The 27925-nt window shown below is 35.5% G+C and overlaps 1 protein-coding gene across 1 annotated transcript; it reads right to left on the bottom strand.

Annotated features, from left to right (window-relative positions):
* Positions 1-3304: 3304 nt before the first annotated feature.
* LOC147384016 (acyl carrier protein 2, mitochondrial-like) lies at positions 3305-27231 on the bottom strand. The gene is made up of 2 exons (XM_086425383.1): positions 26946-27231; positions 3305-3643 (listed from the first exon to the last, which is right to left on the bottom strand). Exons 1-2 carry the CDS (start codon positions 27153-27155, stop codon positions 3467-3469), a joined length of 387 nt encoding a protein of 128 aa, XP_086281509.1. The 5' UTR covers positions 27156-27231; the 3' UTR covers positions 3305-3466.
* Between the last annotated feature and the right edge of the window lie 694 nt (positions 27232-27925).

Genomic DNA, 27925 nt, shown 5'->3' on the forward strand with positions numbered 1-27925 from the left:
TCTTTTTCTCTTACTCTATGTATTTGGTGAATATATATATATATAGAGAGAGAGAGAGAGAGAGAGAGAGTTTACTGTAGACCCCACATATTACAGTGGCATTTCTATCTTCAATTTATTTCCTCAGATTTTTAGGTTACAATTCTTCTGGTTGGTGAAAAAAAAATCTCATAAAATCTATGATTGACCAATCACATGAGCTGGCGTGTATTAAATACATCCTTGTAGTAGGTGAAAAAATTTTTGCTAACAGAATCTAAGATCGACCAATCGCATGAGCCCACGTGTATTAAATGCATCTCCAATGTACAAAACTACCTTGACGTGGCACATGCAAGAGAGCTTTGTAAGCACTGTGAAAAGAAATTCTGTGAGCAAAAGATCACTCGTGGTAGGTAGACTCATGTGAAATGACAAAATTATCATTTGAGTGGATAGAAACTTTTGAACTGTAAGGGTAGTGAATCCCACTTTCCTTATCCTTCTCAATAAGAAGGGGATTGAGATTTAATTTCATCACGAATATCAATGACAACTTTTAATTTTATTACTTTTTCTCTTCTTTTCCCCTCGATCCATTTACAAATAAAAAATCCAACAGTTAATATAGCATGTACTTTGAAAATGTATATATATTACATATCACATGTCCCTAAGATATATTCGATGGATGGGTTTCGGTTTTTTAACTAAAGACATCTCATGTTTATTTAGAGAGCAACTATTGGTACCTGATTTTTTACTTATTTCACCCTAATTTATTTAATTATTTCTCACACCCCAATTAAATATCGACGAAAACACACTCTTCAAACATTCCAAAGGTTTAGCTCAAATTATAATCTCAAACATTATAATACTCATGCAAACCATTTCAATATTTGTTTACAATTATGATTAGGCTCATATAAAATTCTAAATTTAAAAACAAATAAAATCTAGTAAAAAAATTTTTTTTTTTAGAGATCTTCTGGTGGCACCCCAACTTTTACTTATTCTCTCAACCATCCACTTTTTTTATTTTTTTAATTGGGGTGCAACAAGTAAGTGTTGGGTTGCTAATAGCAGCTCTCTTTATTTATGAGTTTCTAAACTCATATAATGGTTAACATGTATCCTAGACTCACTTATGAGGCATAATCTTGATTGTGCAAATATGAAAACCAACTACCAAGATTTATCTTCTAAATAAGTATCACCAAATATGTTTTCGAGATACAATAAATTTTGACCATTGGACTTATTTATAAAATTGGGATCATGGTTTTTCAAGAGTCATTAGAATTATTTGATCTTGATCGTGTGCTAGTGTCCCAGACTTCGTGAGGACTTTAGCATTCTCCACAACTTTGAAATTTTAAAATATTATCATATTTTTTTGTCTTTTATACAAAAAGATGAGTATATTGTAATACTTGTTAAATGATGTTTTTGTAAATATGAAAAATCTCAAAAGGCATTTTTGAAAAAATATTTATTGTACAAAAATCAAAATAATGTTGAGATTTTCAAGACCACAAAGCATGGTTTTAAAACTTGGTTTCACGTCTCGTCTCGTCCAGGCCCAATATCGAGTTGTCTCGAACGAGTTTTCCGATACATTTGAGACATCTCGTTCAAAAAATCAAAAAATTGAACGTGAAGTATTAAATCCTGGTCAAAAAAGTGACTTGTGAGTTGGTCTCATTTAGTTCCAATACCAAGTTAACTCGGGCTGTACGTCTCGATCTCGGACAAGTTTTAAAACCATGCCACAGAGGAGGAATTATAATCAAACTTGTTGCTCTATAAATATCACGAAGCGACCTCTTCCATCATTTCAGGTCTATTACACTTAAGAAAGAAAAAATTGAAGGAGACTACCTATAGAAAAGTTAAATACAAATATTATTCATATAAAATAAATTTTTTTATAAGATTAACAATAATACCAACTATGCTTTATGAAGTTGAATGTTGAATAGTCAAGAAACATGTTTTTAATAAATTGAGCATAACAATGATGAGGATATGGAGATGAATGAGTGAAAAGATAAAATGAGAAATAAACCCATTCAAGAAAAGATAATAGTAACTCGAATGGGCAATAAACCTCAGATATGACCATCAACCAATCTTAGCAAGGCATATTCAAATGTGGGACATCCATCGGGGTCATTTGATGGATGTCGCCTGGTATCTTGAAACCTTTTTGCTTGTGGGGGCAAGAGTGGAAACGTCTGAGAGAGCAAATGTTCGAAAGAATGCTTCATGAAAGAATTGTGTGGTGCAGAGAAGGGTTTTCCTATGGGGAATCAAACTCTGCCCCCAATTGGTTCGAAGGATTCCGATGTAGTGGGCTTACCAATTCAGAATGCGGCAAAAATTCAATTCGTGAAAAATTCGAGTTCTATTCGATTTTGTATTGCAAAAATCTGGTCAAAAATTCGAAATATGTAAAATATGCAGCATATGCCTCATACATGTATTATCCATTTCATTTCAAAAATTCGAAAACTAAAAATTCGACCATGTGATAGTAATGGTGCTGATGAAATTGGTGATGTTAATGGTGATGGTAATAATAATGATGTTGATAATGGGGACATTAAGGTTATTGTTGCATTGATTTTTAAAAGAAAATCAAAATCAAAGGACAAATCATCAATTTGAAAAATTAAAGTATAATCTCAAATACATGTAGAGGGACATATCATTATTTTGTTAAAGATAAAAACGACATTTGTCACATAAAAAGATGGATTCCTCCAAAAAATTTAAGCATTGTTACTTCAAAGTCGACGACTTGTGGACTTGTGTTAAATGTCGCAACTTACAAGTTCACACTCTGCAACATACAACAAGTTATAGTAGCATTTTTTCCACCAAGTTTTATAAAAATTCATAAAAAACACATTTTATTCTATCCAAACTTAAAAATCATGAATTATTCAGAATAGTTCAATAATCCGGAGATTAATACTTTCATTGAAAAATTCGTGAATTTTTCAAGCATTAAACAGGAGATTGCTAACAAGGGGTTTAGCCTCACCCAACCCATTTAGGAGTTTAAACTGCCATCCACTATAGACCAATAATATTCTCAACCCGTTGACAGTTACAAAAATCCATCCAGAAAGAGTAACTAATTGCCACCAACTACATTGGGTATCAGAATACACACATTAGTTTGTGCAAATGACAGTAAAAACAGTTTTTTATTGTTTTATTCGTTCAAATGAAAGCCACTTAAGTTCCCTACCAGCTTTCAGCAAACAAATAATACAAGAGTTTCTTTAACTGGAAAATTATGTAGAAAAAACACTAAGTACCAAAACATTTCCTATTAAAACCACGATTTCAGGAATTAAATACTGAAAAGACAACAAAATTTTATGTTCCTGTTTAACTCTATATCCTTTCAGGAACATAGAAGCCCAAGGAGAGTTCAACGAGGAAATAAAGACCAAATAATGCTTCATTTGCTTTATTTTGCCTGAGGGTGCGAGGAGATGAAGTCAACTGCAACATTGACGGAGTTGATCTTGTCCGCTTCGTTGTCAGGGATTTCAAACCCAAACTCTTCTTCAAGAGCCATCACGACCTCTACGGTGTCCAAACTGTCGAGTCCAAGGTCAGTCTGGAAATGAGCATTTGGCGTAACCTGAAAGGAAACCGTATCAACAAAAGCTTCGAGTACAAATTTCTTGACACATTCAAACATATTGAATGGGAAACAAGGCATTAAAGTTATTTCACAGGGTCTACTCAAAATCACAATAATTCAAAATTAGAAGCACTGCCTAGAGCATATACTAATACAGACTTAAAACAATCGGTCTTTTGATACAATGTCTAGTGTAATGCATTCTCTGATAATCACAATGAGGCCGTTCAAGACATCCTTATGTAAAAAGTCACACTAATGACTTCTTCAACAAATGCAGAAGTATAACCCACATAAAACTACATGAAGGAAAAGATGGTCGGGAATGTAAATGTAAATAGGAGAGAGAAACTACTACGGTTTTCGGAGCTCATAGTAGTGAATTTGGGTGTAGCTCCATTTCAAATGAGATCAAGAATCTTAAGTCACTTTGCTTGGTCAAGACTGCCCAAGGGTTGAACATGGATGGTGTGGCTTAGGTAACCTGGGTGATTATTTTTCTTTTGAGAGATTATATTGACACACCAACTTTTGTTGTGGGGTTAACAGAAGTTGGTGTGGCAATAGAAGCTTCATTTCATTTTTTTTATTTTATTATTATTATTATTATTATTTATTTATTTTATTATTATTTTTGTGTGTGTGTGTGTGTGTGTGTGTGTGTGTGGGAGGGGAGGGGGAGGTAGAGAGTTTTTTTATATTAATAAAAGGAAAGAACAATACAACAAAGAAGTGGAACATCGAGGTGACCAATCCAGAAAAGAACTAAGAAAAACAAGCAAATGCACAATAAAGAGACTACTAATATGAAATAGTGCTAACACTTTCCTACCGGACAAGAAAATCCTTAAAAAAATCCCTTTGAACTTGTTGAAAACCTTGCACCAAAAGAAGTGGAGACCAAGAATCGATAAAAAGATCTCTTGGTTAGATTGAACCTTTCCTTCAAATGTTTGATCATTTCTTTCCGTCCATAAGCCCCAAGTAATCGCAAAAGGGGTTAAACTCCAAATCAACCTTTTTGAGTGGCGGAAACTCATCCCCAAATGGATCCATTCTTCAAAAACCCCTTCAATTGTGCCTGGCAAGCACCAGTCCGCTCCAAACTGTCAAAGAAAAGTTACCCACACTTCACTAGCCAATTTACAATAAAGTAGCAAATGGTTCACTGACTCCTCATCTTCCCGGCACAAACAACAGTAATTCCGACCACAATCCAAATTCTCGAGTCCTCACCATTCAAACTTCCTGACGCGCTATCAAGGCAAACCAATAACTCCATAACCTACGATATCTCCCAATCATCCAAGGCTCTTCGAAAACCCAAGTCCCAACCTGCGTCTCCAGAGTTGGAGACCCGAAAACTAGCAACAAGGAGATTTTTCTTTCTTGAGATTGCAAAAGCCAAAGGAGAATTTTCTTTTACAAGACCCACGCCGCACAAAGTACCCTCCCAAAATCTAACTTTGTCCCCCCTTCCAACCTTAAACACCACCCTCTTTTTAAATTGAGGAAGTACCTTTAGGGTCCCTTTGATAAAGTCCGGGGTGGCAATGAGGAGTGGAGCAGCCCTAGAGCTTATAAGGAGAGAGACAAGGCAAGGAGTGTCCAATGTGGGACTAAACTCAACACGCCCCCGATACCATGATAAATTTAGGGGTCCAACTCAAAACCAGTTGGCATTGATTGGAGAGGCCTAGAAGCTTATAAGGAAAGAGACAAGGCAATTTGTGTCCAATGTGGGACTAAACTCAACACACCCCCGATACCATGATAAATTTAGGGGTCCAACTCAAAACCAATTGGCAATGAGTGGAGAGGGCCAGAAACTTATAAGGAGAGAGGCAAGGCAATTTGTGTCTAATGTGAGACTAAACTCAACATTGCCTCCCCACTTACCCAACCAAAATATTCCTCCCCAAACTTGGCCACTAATACCTTGTGCCAAAGAGCTTCCCGCTCCACTCCAAACCTCCAAAGCCACTTCCCCAATAAAGTTTCATTCAACGATCCCAAATTCCTAAACCCAAGGCCGCCTAGACTCTTCACCGTGCAAATATACCTCCAACTCACTAAATGAATCTTACTCCTTCCTTCCTTGTCATGCCACAAGAAATTTCCGAACAATTTATCCAATCTCACCTCCACACTCCTCGAAATCAAGAAGAGGGAGAAGTAATAAACCGGATTGCCAAAAAGCTCACCCTTAATTAAAGTTAGCTTACCTCCCTTGGAGAGGTATTTGGCTTGCCAAGAACACAATCTTCTTGAGATCTTCTCAACTACTGGCTCCCATAAACTTTTACTCTTGCAGGGTGCTCCTAAGGGTAGACCCAAATAAGATGAGGGAAGTGAGTCTGCTTAACAACCCATAGAAGCTGCTAAAGTCTCCACATTCAACACAATACCTGCCGGGAACACCTTACTTTTTTGAAGATTAACAGGTAACCCAGTCACGGCTTTAAAGCAAACCTCCAAGGAATCTGACTTTAGCAATGTCCGCATCTAAGAAAACCAATGCATCGGCTGAAATTAAAGTCTTAACTGCTGGATTGCAAGTAGCAGATTTGCATGGCCTTCAAATTATAATTGAGACGAATTCTTAAGTTAGTGGTTTGTGCTATAAAGAAGGGTGTATATCCTGGGATAGAAGCTGCGTGGGTTAAGTTTTGTATGGATAAGTTAGTGAATGTGGAAGATCATTGAACATGATTACAGAGAGAAGAATTTGGCTGCGGATGCTTTGGCAAAATTTTGGCTTTCTCTCATAAATCTTTTGTATCTGATTAGGTTTCTTGCTTGCCTTTGCTTGCCTTCAGAAGTTACAAGGCTTTTGTAAGAGGCCTTGATGGTTTAGTTTCGATCTATGTAATGTAATCATGGGGTATACCCTTCACACCTGTATTTCTTGTTGATCTCTAATATAATCCCTATTTGCTTGCTTAGCCAAAAAAAAAAAAAGAGGGTGGGGTCGGGGGGGAATACTCGGAAAGTGGTAAGGAATCTATATTCTTTTCATATGTAAGAGCTCAACTTCTAGTAACGCATCTTACACTCTGTGTTGATGTCTCCATCTCTCCAGCCTCCGCATCCATCTCTTCCCACAATTGTCACTTAAAATTTTCATCTAATCCCTCGTAATTGGAACCCTCACACTAATGTTGCATGTTATTCAGTGTGTTAAGAGTTCACTAGAATTTGTTTTTGTTTATAGAAACTCTATACGAACCATATACCATATTGTTGCTTGTTACAGGTTTGGAACCAATAAACCTAATGCTGGTTCTTATTCTATCATTTGAGGTTCGGTTAGTTTTTTATTATTATTAAAAACCCAATGGAGCCCAACCATCATGCTGCTTGTTAATATTTTATGTGGTTTCCAATCATTCTAATAAAAGTCGCTGATTTTATAGAACATTCATGATTAAGTCATGATTCTTTCAATAGGCGATTTAATCCCGAATTTATTCATTTAAGATTTGGAATGTAAGCTTTATGTTATGTTTAGTATGGAATTTTGTTCGATGTTATATTAAATATGAAAAATACATTTTTTTAATATGAAATTTTGGGATTTTATTCGGTATGACTAATTAATTCTTCTATAACTAGAACAAATAAATATTGATATAAAGTTGATCCCTAATGTAGATCAATTGTAGCTAGGAACTCCTTTGTCTCTTTTAAATTTTCCATCATGCTTGTCAGTTGTCATAATCCCCATATATATGTTCCTAATTATGTCAATGCATCCATTCAAGGCTTCTTTCTTTCCCAATATCCATCAAATTAGTATTCTAGGAACATTGTTTTGTGCTTCCTCTATGTCAATAAAAATTATATGAAGATTCTTCATTTTTTCTCAGTACTCAATAGAAAATTTACCTAGATAGTTAGATTTACCACAAAAAAAAATGAGTCAAATATATTCAATTTTTGTCTTAACTATTGTTCAACAACTCCTTTCATAGTTGCATATTGTCTCTCATAAATTTAATATCTTGATAATTGGTACAACTTTGAATATCTCATTTATTCTTATATATACGTATTACGATACTTTTTTCACATTTATGCATCTCTTTAAACTTCGAAATAACATTAAACAGCTAAGTCGGGACAATCCAAAACTTTCCATGCATTTCCATACTTTTACTGGAATACTATCCAATCTTAAAGGCCATACCTATTTTCATCTTCGCAAAGATTGTTTTCACTTTTGAAACTTTAATTTTGCAAAAGCATGTGTGCTCTTGAATCTTATTTGTATCTCTTCCTAATCCCAAGTCTCTTTGGTGGTCCTCATTTAATAATTTCCGAAAATAATCTGTCCACCTTTCCCTTATTTCTTCTTCTCTTACAAACATTCTTTCATCCTTGACTTTAATGCACTGAACATTGTCTAAATATCTAGTTTTTCCTTCCCTTAAATCACACCAACTTGTAGACATCTTTCACACATTTTTTTTAGTATCCAACGTTTTGTATAGATCATCAAATGCCCTACACTATGCTTAGCTTCATTTACCACTTTAATTACTTCCTTTTTCGAATTTTTTATTTTTCAAAGTTTTCTCTAGTTCTAATTTTTTGCCATTAGTTAGTTGTAACGGATCTTTTTCATTCCCAAATGTTGTAATGAAAGAGTTCCTTGGGAGTTTATAGAAAAATCACACAAATAAAGAAACTTGGTCGTGGTGGAATGTTGATGTCCAAGAGCCTTTAGATACTTCGCTACACTTCATAGTGGTATCTGCAAAGTTCCGCACTTCTTCCTTTATCAATTTATTTGCAATATCCAATGTGTTTTCTCCTTTAAGTTCCACCATCTTATAATTTGGCATCCTTTATTCTCATTGTTTCTCTTCCATCCTTTAATGTAAATATCTAAAACCACTAACCTACATTTTCAAGCTAAACTCTCTTCTGGGATGACCTTATAGTCTTTGCATAGTGGTCGTTCATTTCTCCTAAATAAGAAATTGTCTATTTGACTTCTATTTATTTCGCTCTTAAAGGTAACTAAATGTTCTTCCAACTTTAAATTGTGCTTGCTATCGCAAAGTCAAATGAAATTGGAATTCAAATCTAGTAGGAGACATTAGTTTGCTACCACAAAGACATTAGTTTGTCTTAGTTGTCTTAGAGTAGACAGATACATGATATGGACTATGGATAAGGGATTTCTTATGAGTCAAGGTAGTACAAGGACATAGTGGAGAGTTTTTTGGATCCTCTTTTGTTACTCTGTCTTGTAGGGAAGAGGGACTCTCTTTATAGTGGCCAAGTCGATACGTGTCCTTTAACCCCCCTTTTTTGTTGTTAGGGGAAATTATGAAAAAAAAAAAACAAAAGAAAAAGATATTTCATAAAAGAAACCCAATTTTTGAAAATTGTATAGGAAACTAATTTGGCCGTTTAAGAACCGGTTAAAATAATGGTTTTTTTTTCATTTAAAAAAAAAAAAAAAATTTAGGCCATTAAACGGCCAAAACTTTTCTCTCTCCTTCAGTATTTAAAAAAAACAAAACTTTCGGCCATTAAACGGCCGAAATATTCTCTCTTCCCTCTTTCTCTCTCCTTCAATATTTTAAAAACAACAAAACTTTCGACCATTAAACGGCCGAAACATTCTCTCTCTTCCCTCTTTCTCTCTCCTTGAATTTTGAAAAAAAAAACTTTCGGCCATTAAACGGGCGAAGCATTCTCTCTCTTCCCTTTTCACACTTTTCCCTCTTCCACCAACAGAAAATTATCAAATTTTTTCTTCTTTTCTTCTTCTTCTACTTCTTCTTCTTCTTCATCTTGTTCATCATCATCACTCACAGTCATTTTAATTAAGGTAAGGTAAAATCATTTATTCGAATTTTTTTCTTTTATATACATCAAGATCTTAAAATCTTGATCTTAAGATCTTAATCTTGATCTCAAGATCTTAATCTTAAGATATTGATGTTGATCATGGTCATGATCAAGATCGTGATCGTGAGATCTTGATCTTGATCAACGTGATCATGATTGTGATCGTGATCCGCATAGTAAGACAATCATGATCGTGACCATGTATATATGTTGTGGGTCACAGTGTTTAATTGTTTGGATATAAACAAAGATAACTTCTGTTACCACAACAAAAGTAGCTAATTCTTTTATAATTTACATATGAATTGGGGTGGCATTAGCAAAAGTTAGTGTGACAATAGAATCTCTCTAAAACAATATGCAACCCAACTCAACCCGCACCCCGAAGTTCTATAATAATTAACTATCTTGATAAGGTCCCAATAAGTCGATTTTGGGACCGTAATTACACTAAGATTATCATCGTATAAGTGTTAGTTCCTTTAAATAATAGTGAATTATATTAAATTTTCAAATTAATGTAGACTAATGAAAATTCCTTACTAATTGCAAGTGAAAAGGGCACATTCAGAAGCCTTCAAAATATGTAACAACTATTGTTACAACGTGCAAGCAAAAAGAAAGCAATCAACCAAAGTTGAACAGCAAAAGTTGTCACGTCACCGTGCTGCAACATCACCCTAATGCTCAACGGTAATCTCGAGGAATTAATGCCTCGAGATTCGAGCTGCACATTCTAGAAACTTCAGCCATTGTAACTGAATTGTCCTTTCGAAACGAATCAAGCAACAACCCGACCCAACAGCCCGATTAAGAAGGCTATAAATTAAAGTCTTGTTTCAAAGGAAAGGGCCATTCTCTTAATCTCTTTTTTCCTCTTGTAATTCTCTATATTTTCTTTGTTTTTAAGAGAACTCTTAATTGTAGTGAGAGCATCAAGAGTGATTTTGTCAATTTTCTTCTTCATTTTTAATTGTAACTCTTTTGGGAGATCATCAAAAAAAGATTGAAGTGCAACATAGTTCTACATCCTCTTCTCTACCTTATGTCTTCTTTTATTTACTATTGCTGCAACTTAATCCTTACAATGATCGGCTAGATCCTCCTTAGAGAGATCAAAGATGCCGGAGCAAGTTCATTTAATATTGTTGTTCTAATTCTTATGCTTTAAACTGTAATATTGTGAAGCTTCTTATGATGAGATCATCCGATTTATACATTTGATTCAAGCTTTGATGATTATTGCTTAGATAAGTTCAAGAATAGTCATGCTCTGTGATGAATTGAGGTATAAGTCTGGTAATCTTATATAAGTTTGGGTTTTACATGAATATTCTTTGGTTACAATCTATTTCTAATCGATTTACCTTCCAATCCACGAATAATGACTTGTTACGTGGATCGAGTTAAAATTAGAATTATTCAGCATTATGGATGACTTACAATAGTTGATTTGAACTCTCTAAACCCCTTTTACTTTGTTTTCAATGTCTAATTTCTTGCTTCAATTTCAATTTATAACTTAGCTGCAATTTTACAAATCTGTTTTCCAACTCTGTTTTGATTTTCAATTCGAATGAACATTTGAATATTCATTGTTCCTGTGGAACGAATCCTACTTACCCAAGTTTTATTCTACTTCTCTGCAATTTATACAAAAGTCTTTCAACGATCAAATTGGCATCGCTGCCGGGGACAACGGTTTGATTCATTTTCAATTCGGAAAGAGTATGAAATAGATTCGAAACAGAACCGAGAAACGAATAGAAACAAATTTCAAAATATTTTCATTACAATCCTTTGAATATTCGAAACTAGTCCCAATTGGAAGATCGATTTTTGTCAAAAATTCACCGCTCAGTAGTAACCTCCTAGTACTCCGCGATGATGAGGCAACATTTGCTGCTGATTTTTGTCAAACAAGTTTCTGACATCATGGACATTGTAATGGGAATATTTGTTTTCTTTTCTTAGCATTCTGACTTGGATAATTTTTTTATTTTCAGGTGAAGAACTTGACGGAAGTCGACAAAAGGTGACAAGTGAAATTTTTATCCACCAAATCAGTTCCCTTACCAAGAAGACAGCAACTCTCCAACTTGTTTTTCATTTTATTGTTAGTAGAAAACAATTTGTATTAGGACTTGGATTTGTAATAATCTTTAATTTTATCCAAGAGGGCTCAGATTGTAATAGATTTAGGGACAGATGACAGTGGGACGAAACTGTCTCGGCCCCTCGGGTTCGTACACCAAAATTGGTGTCGGTGGCCCGAGTCGACTTAGATTGTCCATCCCCCGTCTAGAACGGGAGGTAATTTTCGCACCACTCACGCACCTCTTGTTAGTGAGTTTCTATATTGACTTTGAATGACTAATCTGTACACACCGATTTACACATAGTAATAAGGGCACCCTTACGAGGATGACACAATAAGATAAGAATCGGATTTCATCACCAATATCTTGTCCTTTTAGGAAATTGAATTCATAGCCACAAAATTAATTAAAATTGGTTAGACTTGACTCTAGGTCCCATCGAGCTCATTAAGCAAAACTAATCCAAGTTGTACCAACTGCACTTCTTGATCGAAAACAGTGGTTAAGCGCAATCCTACCCCACAGTACCACGTGTATTCGGAGGATAGACTATGTCTATTCTAGACGAAAGGTGACTTAAGAATGCCCTTTCTCAGCATCGTGCGCCACCTCTCACCTGGGGATTAAACTGGCTGTTTCCGATTTCAGAGATTTGGGTTGGAGGCTTAGATTAATCCTTTGAACCAGTTAAGAGCTGTCTATTCTTAGGAACCCAGTAATCACGTGTGAATTCCTCCCTCTTCTGTGTCCAATTCTATAGTGTATGTTAGGTAAGAGATCTCAGAAAAATCCAATTGAAGTATTTGATCCGGAAATCACAAGATCTCATCCACTACTTAGGGTTAGAAGAGAAATCAACACCATAATTGCCCCGCAAGTCCTAGAAATGGATCCACATCCAATTCCACCACATCATCTTCAAGAGGATCAGTGGACTCTCAATGAGTTGTTCGCCCCTATTACAGTCAATCCTCCTTCTTGTATAGCTTTACCCGTCACAAATGTGGCACAGTTTGAAATAAGGGCAACCACCATCAATATGCTGCCAAAATTCCACGACTTTGAGAGTGAACAACCGTACAATCATCTCAATAAATTATTGACCTTATGCCAGACATTCAAAAATAGTTACCTCGACGAAAGAAATGTCAAGCTTAGGTTATTCCCTCTCTCTCTCGAAGATCATGCTGGGGCATGGTTAAATTCCTTGGCCTCTAACTCTATCACTACATGGGATGAGTTGTCGAGAAAATTTATAGCCAAATTTTTTCCAATGGCGAAGACGGAACAATTCAAAAACACCATTAGGAACTTCAAGGGAAGACCTAATGAAGAGTTCTCCCAGACTTGGGAAAGGTTTAACGACCTTCTTGTCAAATGTCCGCATCATGGGATAGATAAAGCCCAATTAGTCAACTTCTTTTCATGGTCTCCGAACAACCCAACGTATCCTTCTCGAGTCTATGCATCAAGGGAAGTTCATGAATCGGACTCCAAAGCAGCCATACGAATACCTAGTCAAACTAGCTGACAATGCTTGAAATTGGAGCACAAACGTAGGAGATTTCGATAGAAGAGATTTCAGAACCGAGAAACCGGGCATGTATGAGGTCAAATACGATCCCGATCTCAAGAATAGTCTTGCTCTATAATGTATTGAGGTATAAGTCAAGTAATCTTCTCTAAGTTCAGGTTTTACATGAATATTCTTTGGTTACAATCTATTTCTAATCGAGTTATCTTCCGCTCCACGAACAATGACTTGTTATGTGGATTGAGTTAAAATTAGAATTATTCAGCATTATGGATAACTTGCAATGGTTGATTTGAACTCTCTAAACCCCTTTTACATTGTTTTCAATCTCTAATTTCTTGCTTCAATTTCAATTTATAACTTAGCTGCAATTTTACAAATCTGTTTTTAAAGAAACTTCGGCCGTTGTAACTGAATTGTCCTTACGTAACGAATCAAGCAACAACCCGACCAAACAGCCCGATTAAGAAGGCTATAAATTAAAAGGTTGTTTCAAAGGAAAGGACCCTTCTCTTAATCTCTTTTTCCTCTTGTAATTCTTTAGATTTTCTTTGTTTTTGAGAGAACTCTTGATTGTAGTGAGAGGATCAAAAGTGATTTTGTCAATTTTCTTCTTCATTTTTAATTGTAACTCTTTTGGGAGATCATCAAAGAAAGATTGAAGTACAACATAGTTCTACATCATCTTCTCTACCTTATGTCTTCTTTTATTTACTATTGCTGCAACGTAATCCTTGCGATGATCGGCTAGATCCTCCTAAAAGAGATCAATGATGTTGGAGCAAGTTCATTTAATATTGATGTTCTAATTCTATCATTTATGCTTTAAACTGTAATATTGTGAAGCTTCTTATGATGAGATCATCCGATTTATACATTTGATTCAAGCTTTGATGATTATTGCTTAGATAAATTCAAGAATAGTCATGCTCTGTGACGAATTGAGGTATAAGTCGGGTAATCTTATCTAAGTTTGGGTTTTACATGAATATTCTTTGGTTACAATCTATTTCTAATTGATTTATCTTCCGATCCATGAACAATGACTTGTTACGTGGATCGAATTAAAATTAAAATTATTCCTAAAGAAATTCTGACCTCCAAAAACCTTGGACACAAGTTTTGAAAGTGCGGCCCCCCAAAAATTCTTTGATACGGATGAGGCGACCCTGTGGTGCCAAATCAACAAGGGACACGCCTAGACAATGTTAGAGGATGCGGCAAATCAGGTGATGAAGGATTAGAGACCGGTTTTGGTTGGACAGAGCATCGATGAGAGTTTCCAAAATAAGTCTAGACATGCAAAACATGCGGTCTCTCATCTGAATGGCGTGAAGGATGTACACATGTTTGTTGTACAAAAGAGTGGTGTTTTGGGTGCCAAGGACGTTATTGGCGATCCAAAGCCAACAGAGATATTGGTTCTCAAAAAAGCTACTCGATTTAAGAGCGCCATCCTCTATACGAATATTGTTGGCAAGAAGGCCTAAACAAGTAAAATAATAATCGAAAGTGAAATGTGGGGTGCACATACCCGATTCGATTAGAGGGATTCCAAGGATTGCTTCAATGTCGGACCCGTCAACGATAAATCGAATTCCATTAAAATTGATTTGATGGAAGGAATCGAATGCGAGGAAGAGACTAAGGAATAGTAAAAGGTATGAACGGCCTCCTCATTAAATTGTTCATTGCCATCATAAAGGAGGGAACTCCATCCACGTTCAATTATCTCTTTGTCAAACCATGCTTTAGTAGTAGCGCCGAAGATGTAGGCAAATGCCGTTTCTGGAAAGATAGATCGTACTTTATGTGCCTTCAAAACAATGAGGAAGACAAGAGGAGCTTGCTCAAAAAAATTTGAGCTTGATCGGACACAAAAGAGATGCGGCGCACCAAGACCCTACCGTGACGCTGTGATGTGGCGGCGGAGTGCAGAAAATTTTGGGCGGCGTGGTCGTTTGGTGATGGTGATTGAGTGGTGACCTTAGAAAAAATTGGTTATGAATAGTGATGGGGTAAAAAATGAAAATGGAGCCAAGTTTGGTAGAGAAGAAGAAAAAGAGATGGAAAGAGGAAAATGTGTTAGGGTTTAAAGAGGGTCCAAAGTTTTCTAGGAAAATAAACTTTCCTTCTTGGAAAATCCTAGGAAAACAAATTTTCCAGGAAAATTTTAGAAAGAAGATAATTTTTCTAGGAAACTGTCTTGCAAGTGATAAGGTCTTAAATCTTTCAGGAAAATCAATTTTCCTTCATGGAAAATCAATTTTCCTTAATGGAAAATCAAAGAAAATAAATTTTCCAAGAAAATTTATTGCAAGAAAGTTTAAACTTTTTACACTTTTTAAACCCTTCAAAAGTGGGAAGCATGAAGTGAAAGAAAATGAGTAAATGCAGAAATAATTGAAAGAAGATTTGAGAGAATAAATCTTATGTAGTCACACAAAATATGTACAAAAATCAAGGGTTGCCTCCCGAAGTAGCGCTAAGTTTAATGTCTTCAGCCAGACATGGAGCTGGAGCTAATCCTGATACACAGGATTATTCAGAAATGAGTCTTTCTTTTGAGAATTTGGGAAATGCTGGAATGATTTCAGTCTTTGACCATTTACTTGGAAAATTTTTCCATTGACTGGATTGAGGACCTTAATGTTTCCACGAAGGTGAATATTGTGGACCACAAAGGGTCCTGTTCAGCAGGACTTCAATTTCCCTGGGAACAGATGAAAGCGAGAGTTGTAAAGTAGCACCCTCTGCCTTACTTGAAATGACTTTCTCTGAATGTGCTTATCATGCCAGACTTTCGTTCAATCTTTGCATAGCTTAGTATTGTCGTATGCATCGTTCCGTAATTCTACCAACTTAGTGAGTTGAAATTTCCTAAGCTCTCCTGTTTTAGCTAGATCAAAATTCAAACGCTTGATTGCCCAATAAACTCGATACTCGAGTTCGACTGGAAGATGACAGGCTTTACCGAAGATTAACCGATAAGGGGACATTCTTATAAGAGTTTTGAAAGTCGTTCTTTAGGCCCACAAGGCATCAGATAATCGTAAAGACCAATCTTTTCAGGTAGGATTGACAATTTTTTCAAGAATGGTTTTGATTTCACGATTAGAAATTTCGACCTGCCCACTGGTTTGTGAGTGATATGGGGTGGCTATCTTATGAGTGATGGAGTATTTGCGCATCAAACTTTCAAAAACTCAGTTGCAAAAATGTTTTCCTCCATCACTGATGATGGCTCGAGGAGTTCCGAATCGGACAAACACAATATTTTTAAGAAATTGAACAACCACCTTATGATCATTGGTTCGACAAGCTGTGGCTTCTAACCCATTCCGACACGTAGTCGACTGTGACTAGGATGTATTGGAATCCGTGTGAAATAGGAAAAGGACCCATGAAGTCAATGCCCCAGACATCGAAGATTTTGATGTTCAGAATTGGTTGTTGGGGCATTTCATTTCTTTGGCTAATTTTTCCTAGACGTTGACATCTATCACAAGATTTAGCAAAGAGATGAGCATCACGAAAGATTATGGGTCAATAGAAACCACATTGTAAAACTTTTGCCGATGTTTTCTTTCCTCCAAAATGACCACCACAGGCATGATTGTAGCAGAACTCGGGAATACTATTTTGCTCTCTCCGAAACACACCGACGAATTATCTGGTCTAAACAGTATTTAAATAAATACGGATCATCCCAAAAGAACCATTTGGCTTGGGCAAGGAAGTAGAGGCGATTTTGTTTATTCCAAGAAGTGGAAGTTTGACCTGTCACCAAATAGTTGACAATGTCAGTATACCAAGGTATGTCAGAACTAGAAATCACCATAATTTGCTCGTCAGGAAATTTTTAAAAATTGGGAGATAGTTAGAAAGAGTTTCAACTACTAGCCCAGATAGGTGGTCTGCAACTACGTTCTCGCATCCCTTTTTGTCTCGAATTTCGAAATCAAATTCTTGAAGGAGAAGGATCTATCATATCAACCTTGCTTTCGCATCCTTCTTGGCAAAAAGGTATTTCAATGATGCGTGGTCAGTGAAGATGACTACTTTGGATCCGATAAGGTAGGAGCAAAATTTTTCTAAGGCATAAACTACTGCTAGTAGTTCCTTCTCGGTGGTGGAATAATTGAGCTAGGCATCATTTAACGTTTTCCTGGCATACTGAATGACATGAGGTAGTTTTTCAACTCGCTGCCCCAAAACACCACCTATCGCGTAATCGGATGCATCACACATGACCTCAAATGGGAGGTCCCAATTAGGTGGTTGAATCTTTTCGAGTGGGGTTGAATCTTCATTTGAAATCCTACTTGTTATTTTATACTGTGTTTGTCTGATTCGGAACTCCTCAAGCCATCATCAATGATGGAGGAAAACATTTCTATAATCGAGTTTTTGAAACTTTCATGTGTAAGTACTCCACTTATAAGATAGCCATCCCGTATCACCTACAAACCATTGGGTAGGTCGAAATTTCTAATTGTAAAATCAAAACCATTCTTGAAATAACTGTCAATCCTACCCAAAAAGATTGGTCTTTACGATTATCTGATGCCTTGTGAGCCTAAAGAACGGCTTTCAAAACTCTTATAGGAATGTCCCTTTATCGGTTAATCTTCGGTAAAGCCTGTCATCTTCCAGTCGAACTCGAGCATCGAGCTTATTGGGCAATCAAGCATTTGAATTTTGATCTAGCTAAAGCAAGAGAGCTTAAGAAATTTCAACTCACTGAGTTGGAAGAATTACGCAACGATACGTACGATAGTACAAAGCTGTACAAAGATCGAACGAAAGTCTAGCATGATAAGCAATCCAGAGAAAGTCATTCCAAGTAGGGTAAAGAATGCTACTTTACAACTCTCGCCTTCATCTGTTCCCAAGGAAATTGAAGTCTTGCTAAACAGGACCATTTGTGGTCCACAATATTCACCCTCATGGAAACATTGAAGTCCTCAATCCAGCCAATGGAAAAATTTTCCAAGTAAATGGCCAAAGACTGAAATCATTCCAGCATTTCCCAAATTCTCAAGAGAAAGACTCATTTATGAGTAATCCTATGTACCAGGATTAGCTCCAGTTTCATGTCTGGCTGAAAACATTAAACTTAGCGCTACTTCGAAAGGCAACTCTTGATTTTTGTACATATTCTGTGTGACTACGTAAGATTTATTCTCTCAAATCTTCTTTTAATTCTTTCCGCATTCACTCATTTTCTTTCACTCCATGCTTCCCACTTTTGAAGGGTTTAAAAAGTGTAAAAAGTTTAAACTTTCTTGCAATAAATTTTCCTGGAAAATTTATTTTCCAAGGATTTTCCATGAAGGAAAATTGATTTTCCTGAAAGATTTAAGACCTTATCACTTGCAAGACAGTTTCCTAGAAAAATTATTTTCTTACTAAAATTTTCCTGGAAAATTTATTTTCCAAGGATTTTCCATGAAGGAAAATTTATTTTCCTAGAAAACTTTGGACCCTCTTTAAACCCTAACACATTTTTCTCTCTCCATCTCTTTCTCTTCTTCTTTACCAAACTTGCCTCCATTTTCATTTTTCTTCCTATCTTTTCCATTTTTTCTCTTTACCCCATCACCATTCATAACCAAAATTTTCTAAAGTCACCACTACAATCATCATCACCAAACGACCGCACCGCCAAAACTTTTCTACACTCCACCGCCACATCACAGCGCCGCGGTAGGGTCTTGGTGCCCCGCGCCCCTTTTGTGTTCGATCAAGCTCAAATTTTTTTGAGCAAGCTCCTCTTGTCTTCCTCATTGTTTTGATGGCACCTAGAGTACGATCTATCTTTCCAGAAATGGCATTTGCCTACATCTTCGGCACTACTACAGAAGCATGGTTTGACAAAGAGATCATTGAACGTGGATGGAGTTCCGTCATTTATGATGGCAATGAACAATTTAATGAAGAGGCCGTTCATACCTTTTACCATTCTTTAGTCTCTTCCTCGCCTTCGATTCCTTCCATCAAAATCAATTTTAATGAAATCCGATTTACCATTGACGGGTCCGACATTGAAGCAATCCTTGGCATCCCTCTAGTCGAATCAGGTACGTGCACCCCACATTTCACTTTCGATTATTACTTTACTTGTTTAGGCCTTCTTGCCAATAATATTCGTATAGAGGATGGCACCCTTAAATCAAGAAGTCTTTTTGAGAACCAATATCTCTATTAGCGTTGGATCGCCAATAACGTCCTTGGCACCCAAAACACCACTCTTTTGTACAACAAACATGTGTACATCCTTCACGCCATTCAAACGAGAGACCGCGCGTTTTGCATGTCTAGACTTATTTTGGAAACTCTCATCGATGCTCTATCCAACCAAAAATGGTCTCTAATCCTTCCTCACCTAATTTGCTGCATCCTCCAGCATCGTCTAGGTGTGTCCCCGCTGATTTGGCACCACAGGGTCGCCTCATCCATATCAAAGAATTTTTGGGGGGCAGCGCCTTCAAAACTTGTGTCTAAGGTTTTTGGAGGTCAGAATTTCTTCAGGAACAAGAGCATGACAGTCCACATGGGTACGAAAAAGCAGGAGAAGAATTCGATAAACCTGCAGAAGAGGAAAACCGTACTCCGAGTTTGGATTTTGACGATGACACGTGGCTCGCACAAGTCCCTCAGAAGGGACATCGCACGAATTTTTCTAAAGTTTTCAAAGGTTTGAAAAAGGTAAACAAGCGCTACAAGGAAATTCAAGACGGCCAGCAAGACATTAAGGATGTCAGCAAACCATCATTGAGCAGCAACGTCAATTGTTGGCCTACCATGAGGAGAGGCATGCACGTGCTTGTGATAGAGCTGCACTCGGTTCTGATTCAGAATAGAGTGTTTGGTTGTTTGTTTGTAGGATGTGTGTGCTGGTTTATTTTTGGTGTGCTTATTTGTAGGTGTGTTTGGGAGTGATGGCCATGTTTTCATTTGCAGTAGTTTCTTTTGTTTGAACTTTGTTTGGTGTGCTTTACACCCTGTTTGGAACACTCATTTTGGTTGTATCCACAACTTTTGCAACGTAACGAAATCCGTTTCAGGTGTATTCTACCCTCTTTCTCTCTCCTACTCTTTATTCATTGAGGACAATGTTGTGTTTAGGTTTGGGGGTATGAGTGCTCATTTAATTTTTAATTTTTAATTTTTGTTATTTGTACATTTTTAAAATACCTTCATCAAAAATTTTATATGTATTGTCATCTTATGAATTTTTAAAACCAGCACATGTCCAGTTTGTGTCTACAAGTTCTTATTCCTCAACGAAACAAAGTATTTTGAAAACAAAATTCACGTCACTTCTGATTGTAGTGAAAAAGTTATTTTGGAATAAGATTTGTCTTCTTCGCTGTCTAGAATGATAGGGAAAGCTTGAAAATACTGAACTTTGACCTACTTATCCTTTGGTTGGTTGGTTAAAAGAAAAACATAACTGTGGATAACACAACTTGGACAGCAACCATAGGATTAAACTGAGTACCTTGGAAAGGGCTACCTGTTTTTAGAAAAAGAACACCAAAAAAATGGTGAAAAGTGAAAAAGTTGAAAAGAAAAACAGAAAAGTATGAGAAAAATGTCAAAGATGGTTAGATGGTTAGAATTGCAATGAATAAAAAAAAAAAGTCCAACGAGACCAAATAGTGCAGTAGGGTGAAAGCCGTCAATGGTAAAAACGTGAGTACACTGGATATCATAGATAAAGCCCCTTAGAGGTATTAAAGTGAATACCCACACCTCTCACAATCCCAAATAGGAGGCTTAGTTTCGAGTTAGAATTTAGACAAACCCAACCATCTTAACAGTTAAGAAGGGAAACCTTGTTCCAAAAAATTATTTTACAATCAGAAAATTTTGTGCACACTCAAGATATTTTTGAAAGTAATGAACATAAAGAACTTTTGCTCAAAATGGACCTTTGACTGAATTTTACAAATTGGTGTGATGGCATTATATACAATAATTTTGAAGTTGATATCTTAAAATTGCTTTGAATTTTGTAGGTATATTCTCTGCAAACCCTCACAAGTCAAACTCGTCCACTAGGGGTAACCTAGGGGTTTAGGGGCTTACTGCATAGACTAAATGCAGTCGGGAACCTCACAAAAGAAGAGTAATGTAAATATTAATTTTTGCTCGGGACTAGTAAAATTTAGGTTTGGGGGTGTGATAAGGTCACAATAAGTCGATTTTGGGACCGTAATTACACTAAGATTATCATCGTATAAGTGTTAGTTCCTTTAAATAATAGTGAATTATATTAAATTTTCAAATTAATGTAGACTAATGAAAATTCCTTACTAATTGCAGGTGAAAAAGGCACATTCAGAAGCCATCAAAATATGTCACAACTTTTGTTACAACGTGCGAGCAAAAAGAAAGCAACCAACCAAAGTTGAGTAGCAAAAGTCGCCACGTCAATTATGCCTCGAGATTCGAGCTGCACATTCTAGAAACTTCGGCCGTTGTAACTAAATTGTCCTTTTGAAACGAATCTAGCAACAACCCGACCCAACAGCCCGATTAAGAAGGCTATAAATTAAAGGGTTGTTTCAAAGGAAAGGGCACTTCTCTTAATCTCTTTTTCCTCTTGTAATTCTCTATATTTTCTTTGTTTTTGATAGAACTCTTGATTGTAGTAAGAGCATCAAGAGTGATTTTGTTCTTCTTCATTTTTAATTGTAACTCTTTTGGGAGATCATCAAAGAAAGATTGAAGTGTAACATAGTTCTGCATCCTCTTCTCTACCTTATGTCTTCTTTTATTTACTATTGCTGCAACTTAATCCTTGCAATGATCGGCTAGATCCTCCGTAGAGATCAATGATGACGGAGCAAGTTCATTTAATATTGTTGTTCTAATTCTATCATTTATGCTTTAAACTGTAATATTGTGAAGCTTCTTATGATGAGATCATCCGATTTATACATTTGATTCAAGCTTTGATGATTATTGCTTAGATAAGTTCAAGAATAGTCATGCTCTGTGATGAATTGAGGTATAGGTCGGGTAATCTTATCTAAGTTCGGGTTTTACATGAATATTCTTTGGTTATAATATATTTCTAATCGATTTATCTTCCGATCCACGAACAATGACTTGTTACGTGGATCGAGTTAAAATTAAAATTATTCAACATTATGGATGACTTGCAATAGTTGATTTGAACTCTCTAAACCTCTTTTACTTTGTTTTCAATTTATAACTTAGCTGCAATTTTACAAATCTGTTTTTAAAGAATCTATTTTCCAACTCTATTTTGGTTTTCAATTCGAATGAACATTTGAATCTTCATTATCCCTGTGGAACGAATCCTACCTACCCAAGTTTTATTCTACTTCTCTGCAATTTATACAAAAGTCTTTCAACGACCATATCTCTTCCTACATATATTTGTAAAACTAATGAAACAATTTTTTTAATTGATTTTTCTTCCTATTTGAATCTATTTAATGTGATATTTGATTTAGTAGGGTCTCTCTAAATATTATTTTCAATGATAGATTTAGAGGCTGTATGCAATTTTGTTTACTAGTCGTTTTGTTTTTTACGTTGTATTTTTTTTAGACATAAAATATTGTTTTTGTTCATTATGAAATTAAGTCCAACCCGTCTAAAATGACTTGACTAGGGCTAACCTGAGCTACATGTGGCCCTGATCAAGATCAAGATCTTAAGATCTTGATGTATATAAAAGAAAGAAATTCGAATAAATGATTTTACCTTACCTTAATTGAAATGACTGTGAGTGATGATGATGAACAAGATGATGAAAAAGAAGTAGAAGAGAAGAAAAAATTTGATAATCTTCTGTCGGTGGAAGAAGGAAAAGTGTGAAAAGGGAAGAGAGAGAATGTTTCGACCATTTAATGGCCGAACGTTTTGTTTTTTTTTTTAAATATTGAAGGAGAGAGAAAGAGGGAAGAGAGAATGTTTCAACTGTTTAATGGTTGAAAGTTTTGTTTTTTTTTTTTAAATATTGAAAGAGAGAGAGAGGGAAGAGAGAATGTTTTGGCCGTTTAATGGCCAAAAGTTTTTTTTTTTTTATATATATATTGAAGGAGAGAGAAAGAGGGAAAAGAGAATATTTCAGTCATTTAATGGCCAAAAGTTTTGTTTTTTTTTTTTTAATATTGAAGGAGAGAGAAAGAGGGAAGAGAGAGAAAAGTTTCAACGGTTTAATGGTCGAAACTTTTCTTTTTTTTTTTTTTTTTTTTAAAAAGACCATTTTTTTACCAGCCCTTAAACGGCCGAATTGGTTCCTATTTACAATTTTCAAAAAAGTGGATTTCTTTTACAAAATATCTATTTTCTTTTGGTTTTTTTCATAATTTTCCCTTGTTGTTATTGTCAATCGATTCGTCTCCATATTGCCTTTTAATCCTACAATGAAAATCTTTGACACACCCGCCCTTCTAGGGTGTCAAGCAACTTCTACAAAGTATATTCCCTATTCGTACACCTCCTAGTATGCCATATGGCACACAAACACATACCACCACATGGTGGACAAACTCTGACCGTGCGTTCTACTATCAGTGAATGCTATCTCACATGGGAAAACAATCAATTTTTCCTATCAAAAGAAACAATTAGGAAGTGTGCCAGTTGAACACTTTTCTCCAGGGCACACACCAAGTCACCAAATGAACTAAACTTGGTACACCATGTCCCACTGCCCACCAACGTTAGTTAATTGAGTTGTTCAACAAGAATTGGGGACAAAAATGCCAACCAAACAATGAGAATTTATTGTGATCCTTATACATAGAGAAGAAGAAGAAAAAAAAAAGGAGACATCAAATTTCATAAGATACTAAAGTACAAGGGGATAAAATACACAAGTCATAATAAAAAATCATAAGAGAGAGTGATGAAGTAACAATTAAGGTAAGAATCAAGAATATCACAAAGCCAATTCTATTTCATGCAAAGAATCAACTGATGAGGCCATCTATTGTAAAAACTAACAGAGAAGTTTTGAGGAAGGGGCTTAGACCCATAGCCTAGTCCGTTGACAAATTGCAATGCAATTTTGAGCTTGTGCAGTCAAGTATTCGAAAACAAAGTTTTGGGAAAAAAGGGGAAAAAATATCCATCTGAATTTATTTATTATACAAGTAACCTTTCTTAAAATTCCTAGATAATTGATTTGTGGTATTTGAGAAAAAAATGTCAAAGCGAGTATATTGATATGTAATGAGGAATCAATAACTAGTAAAAATAATTGATAGGGAAATTAAGTAAAGCACTAACTGTAACGGATCCACACCAAAGAATGCCTTAGTTTGTATATTTTAACACAAATGATGGATGAATTAACTGTTCATATTTTAGATGGTGGCCACATTGTTTATGTTATTTCTATGTGGTGCAGTGCTGGTCCTAGCTATCAATCTCCAGCATTTCATTTAATAAGTAAATTTTACATCTCCCATAAAACACATAATGTGGTTGTTCTTCTCTTTTTTTTGAAAGGAAGGCCATTTTTTGGGGATGAATGTATTATTCAAAAAATATATATACAAAAATTATAAATTCGCATTTGTTTTATAACTAAAACAATAAAAAAAAATGAGACTAAAGAGAGAGTAAATGCGTGATTGTACTTTTGTTGATATAAGTAGAAAAATGATCAGGTCCGGAGGAACAATATTTTCACTTTATTATCTTCTCAGGGTCTTAGGTCATCTTGATCGCCCCTGTTAATAAATTATTTTTACTCATAAAAAAAAAACTTTCAAATAAGTTCAGACAAGACCAAGAATGTGTTGTGTAATTTTAGCAGAAAAAAGTAAAAGAATTAGGCATTACTTAAGATTGATGGGCATGAAACACCAAATTTCAGTTAAAATAGTTGCATGTTGTACAAAGCTTTAACACTAGGTGTAATCTCAATTTTATATTGAGTCCCTTTTCTTACTCCTAGAATATCACATGAATATCAAGTTGGATGAAGCAACCATATAATAGTCTTGCACACCAAGAAGATGATGTGGATTAACTTTTCAATTTGATAGTCCAAATTTTCCAATTTCAAATCTAAACTTCATGAGGTTAGGAATTTCTCAATGAATTGATCTTTTTCAAAATAACCTCCATAACATGAAGAACTCATTGTACGGAATTCCCATCATGATCTCATGTAGGCTCTACAAAAGAGAATACAAATAGAAAGTAAGTATAGACTAATTCTTTATTTATCTAGTTATGAAACACAAGCTCGTTAGGATTATTCCTTACGGCTTTGGCCACCTTAAGAGTTTCAAACACAAATTGTTTTCAAAGGCATCAAATCAGGTCTCACTTTGAGAATATTTTTTTTTTAACAAAAAAAAAAAAAAACTTTATTGAAAAGAGGGTAAGGAGTCCTAAAGAAAGAAACAAACACACAAAAGCCGAAAGGCAAAAAAAACCAATCAAACAGCCAAAAAAAAAAAACCAACCCACACCCTAAATGGGAGTCACCCTTTACACACTAAATCCTATCTAAACAAGAAGCCCCTAAACTCAGCAAATTGCTTGCACCAGTAAAAAAAAAAAAAGGGCCCACAATGCTGAAAATGATCTCCTGGAAAGAATGCTCCTTTCCTGGGAAGATTCGCCCATTTCTTTCCTTCCATAAACCCGAACAAATGGCTGGGGGAATGAAGTTCCAAAGAATCATCTCCCTCCCCAAGAAAGATGCGGACTTCCAACAATTGAATAACACTCAAGTGGCACACCAAGAGACATTGCACAAAGCCAAGAAGTAAGACCACACAAGGTAAGCTACCTCACAATGGATACGACAATAATTGACTAATTCCTCACTCGATCTACTCATTACCTTCCAAGGCTTATACCATATTCAAATAGACATTGGAAAAGCTTATGCATCACAGGAGGCAGCTTAAAGAGGATGCATTGTATGCCCTGTTATTCTCCTCCTCCGCATTTGTAGTACCATTATACATCAGTGCTTATAATTATAACTTTGTTAATGTTATAACATTTCATCCACATCAAAATATACTTTACTACGGAATTATAAATTTCCCTTTTCAGGCATCATCTCTATAAACCCTATTTCATTGTTTATAATTATAAATTTTTTATTGTTATAACATTTCATCCACATCAAAATATACTTAACTACAGAATTATAAATTTCCCTTTTTAGGCATCATCACTATAAACCTTATTTCATTGTTTATAATTATAAATTTGTTATTGTTATAACATTTCATCCACATCAAAATATACTTTACTACAGAATTATAAATTTCCCTTTTTAGGCATCGTCTCTATAAACCCTATTTCATTGCTTATAATGATAAATTTTTTATTGTTATAACATTTCATCCACATCAAAATATACTTTACTACAGAATTATACACCCTATTTGATTTACTATCTTCCACTTGTATGGATTTAACTTGTTTTTTAAATTAAAATAACATTAAAGTTCAAGTTATAATATCTTTTTTTTTTTTTTTTGAAAAATTATCGGGGTTAGGCAGACCCAAACCAGCTACAACCTAAGGTAAATATCTTATTAGAACGGAAACTTGTTTTATAGGAGAAAAGAATTGCACAAATCATCTCAAATTGCAACAAATTGAAACTCACAGACAAACAACAATATGGTTCTATAGTCCAATGTGCATCCAACAAAACCCTAAAAACTAAAATGGAAATTAAAAAAAAAAAAAACGAAACACATTAAATCAATCATCAAGTTCAGAATAGAATCCCCAATTTTCCACTAATGTGGGGAGAATGCATAATTATTACCTTGGAGGGATCGACTTTCTGAAAGTTCTTAACGACAGATATTACTCGATCTGAAACCTCATTCTTGTCGAGGAAGGTTCCTCTGATCTCTTCAGAGAAATGGCGTTTAAGTAGATTGAAAGAGAACACAAATGGTGTTCTAGCGTTTGAAGGAGCTTTAACATTCACTCTCAGATGCTTCAGAATTGCGTTCCTTGCTGCCACCGCCATTAATTAAAACTTCAATCAAAACGAATCAGTTTCAAACAATCTCTCTCTCTCTCTTTCTCTCGCTGTTGCAAGTGAAATGGTGGGTTTTTTAATGGGAGATTTGGTTTTTTGGGTCATCCGGAACTTTCGTGATGAATCGACTCAGAAGATTCAGAACTGACTCAGAAAGGACTGAGCGAGTTTTGCCATTAGTTACCTCTTTGACTCAACTAAATAACCGATTCAATTTACCTTCAGTTTCTCTTGTTAGATATCTACTTGTGTTTTTCTAATGAGAACTGAGAGAAGACTGAGTTGACCTGTTCATAGAGCACATTCAAATATTGTAAGATCCTAAATTCAGTTTATCGAAAACGATTGCGGTTTATGGGCTATTGCACATTTTATCATGGTTTTAAAACTCGGTTTTGTATCCCGTCTCGTTCAGGCCCGAGATCCAACCGTCTCGAACGAGTTTTCCAATACGTTTGAGACGTTTCATTCAAAAAATCAAAAAATATAACGTGAGGTATTAAATCTAGGTCAAAAAAATGAATTGTGAGTTGGTCTCATTCAGCTTTGATACCAAGTTAACTCGAGTAATATCTCTCGATCTCAGACGAATTTTAAAACCATGTATTCAATGTGCTTGTAGACATATGAGGAGCTTCGATTTAAAAAAAAAAAACCATTTACTATCGTGGTGTGTGCCCGCTTGGTCCCAACTTTGAAGAAAAGACAAGATCAAATTTGGAAACAACCAACTTAAGTTAAAAAAAACTAAAAAAGAA

The sequence above is a fragment of the Akebia trifoliata genome, chromosome 15 (assembly GCF_017979445.1).
Source record: "Akebia trifoliata isolate Shusen 1 chromosome 15, ASM1797944v1, whole genome shotgun sequence".
NCBI classification, from domain to species: domain Eukaryota; kingdom Viridiplantae; phylum Streptophyta; class Magnoliopsida; order Ranunculales; family Lardizabalaceae; genus Akebia; species Akebia trifoliata.

What these genes read in the sequence shown, in the direction of transcription:
- LOC147384016 (XM_086425383.1), bottom strand. Translation starts at nt 27,155, where the DNA reads ATGGCGGTGGCAGCAAGGAACGCAATTCTGAAGCATCTGAGAGTGAAT. An exon ending in AGAAAGTCGATCCCTCCAAG is followed by an intron (nt 3,644 to 26,945) that starts GTAATAATTATG and finishes GTTTCCTTTCAG; the next exon opens with GTTACGCCAAATGCTCATTT.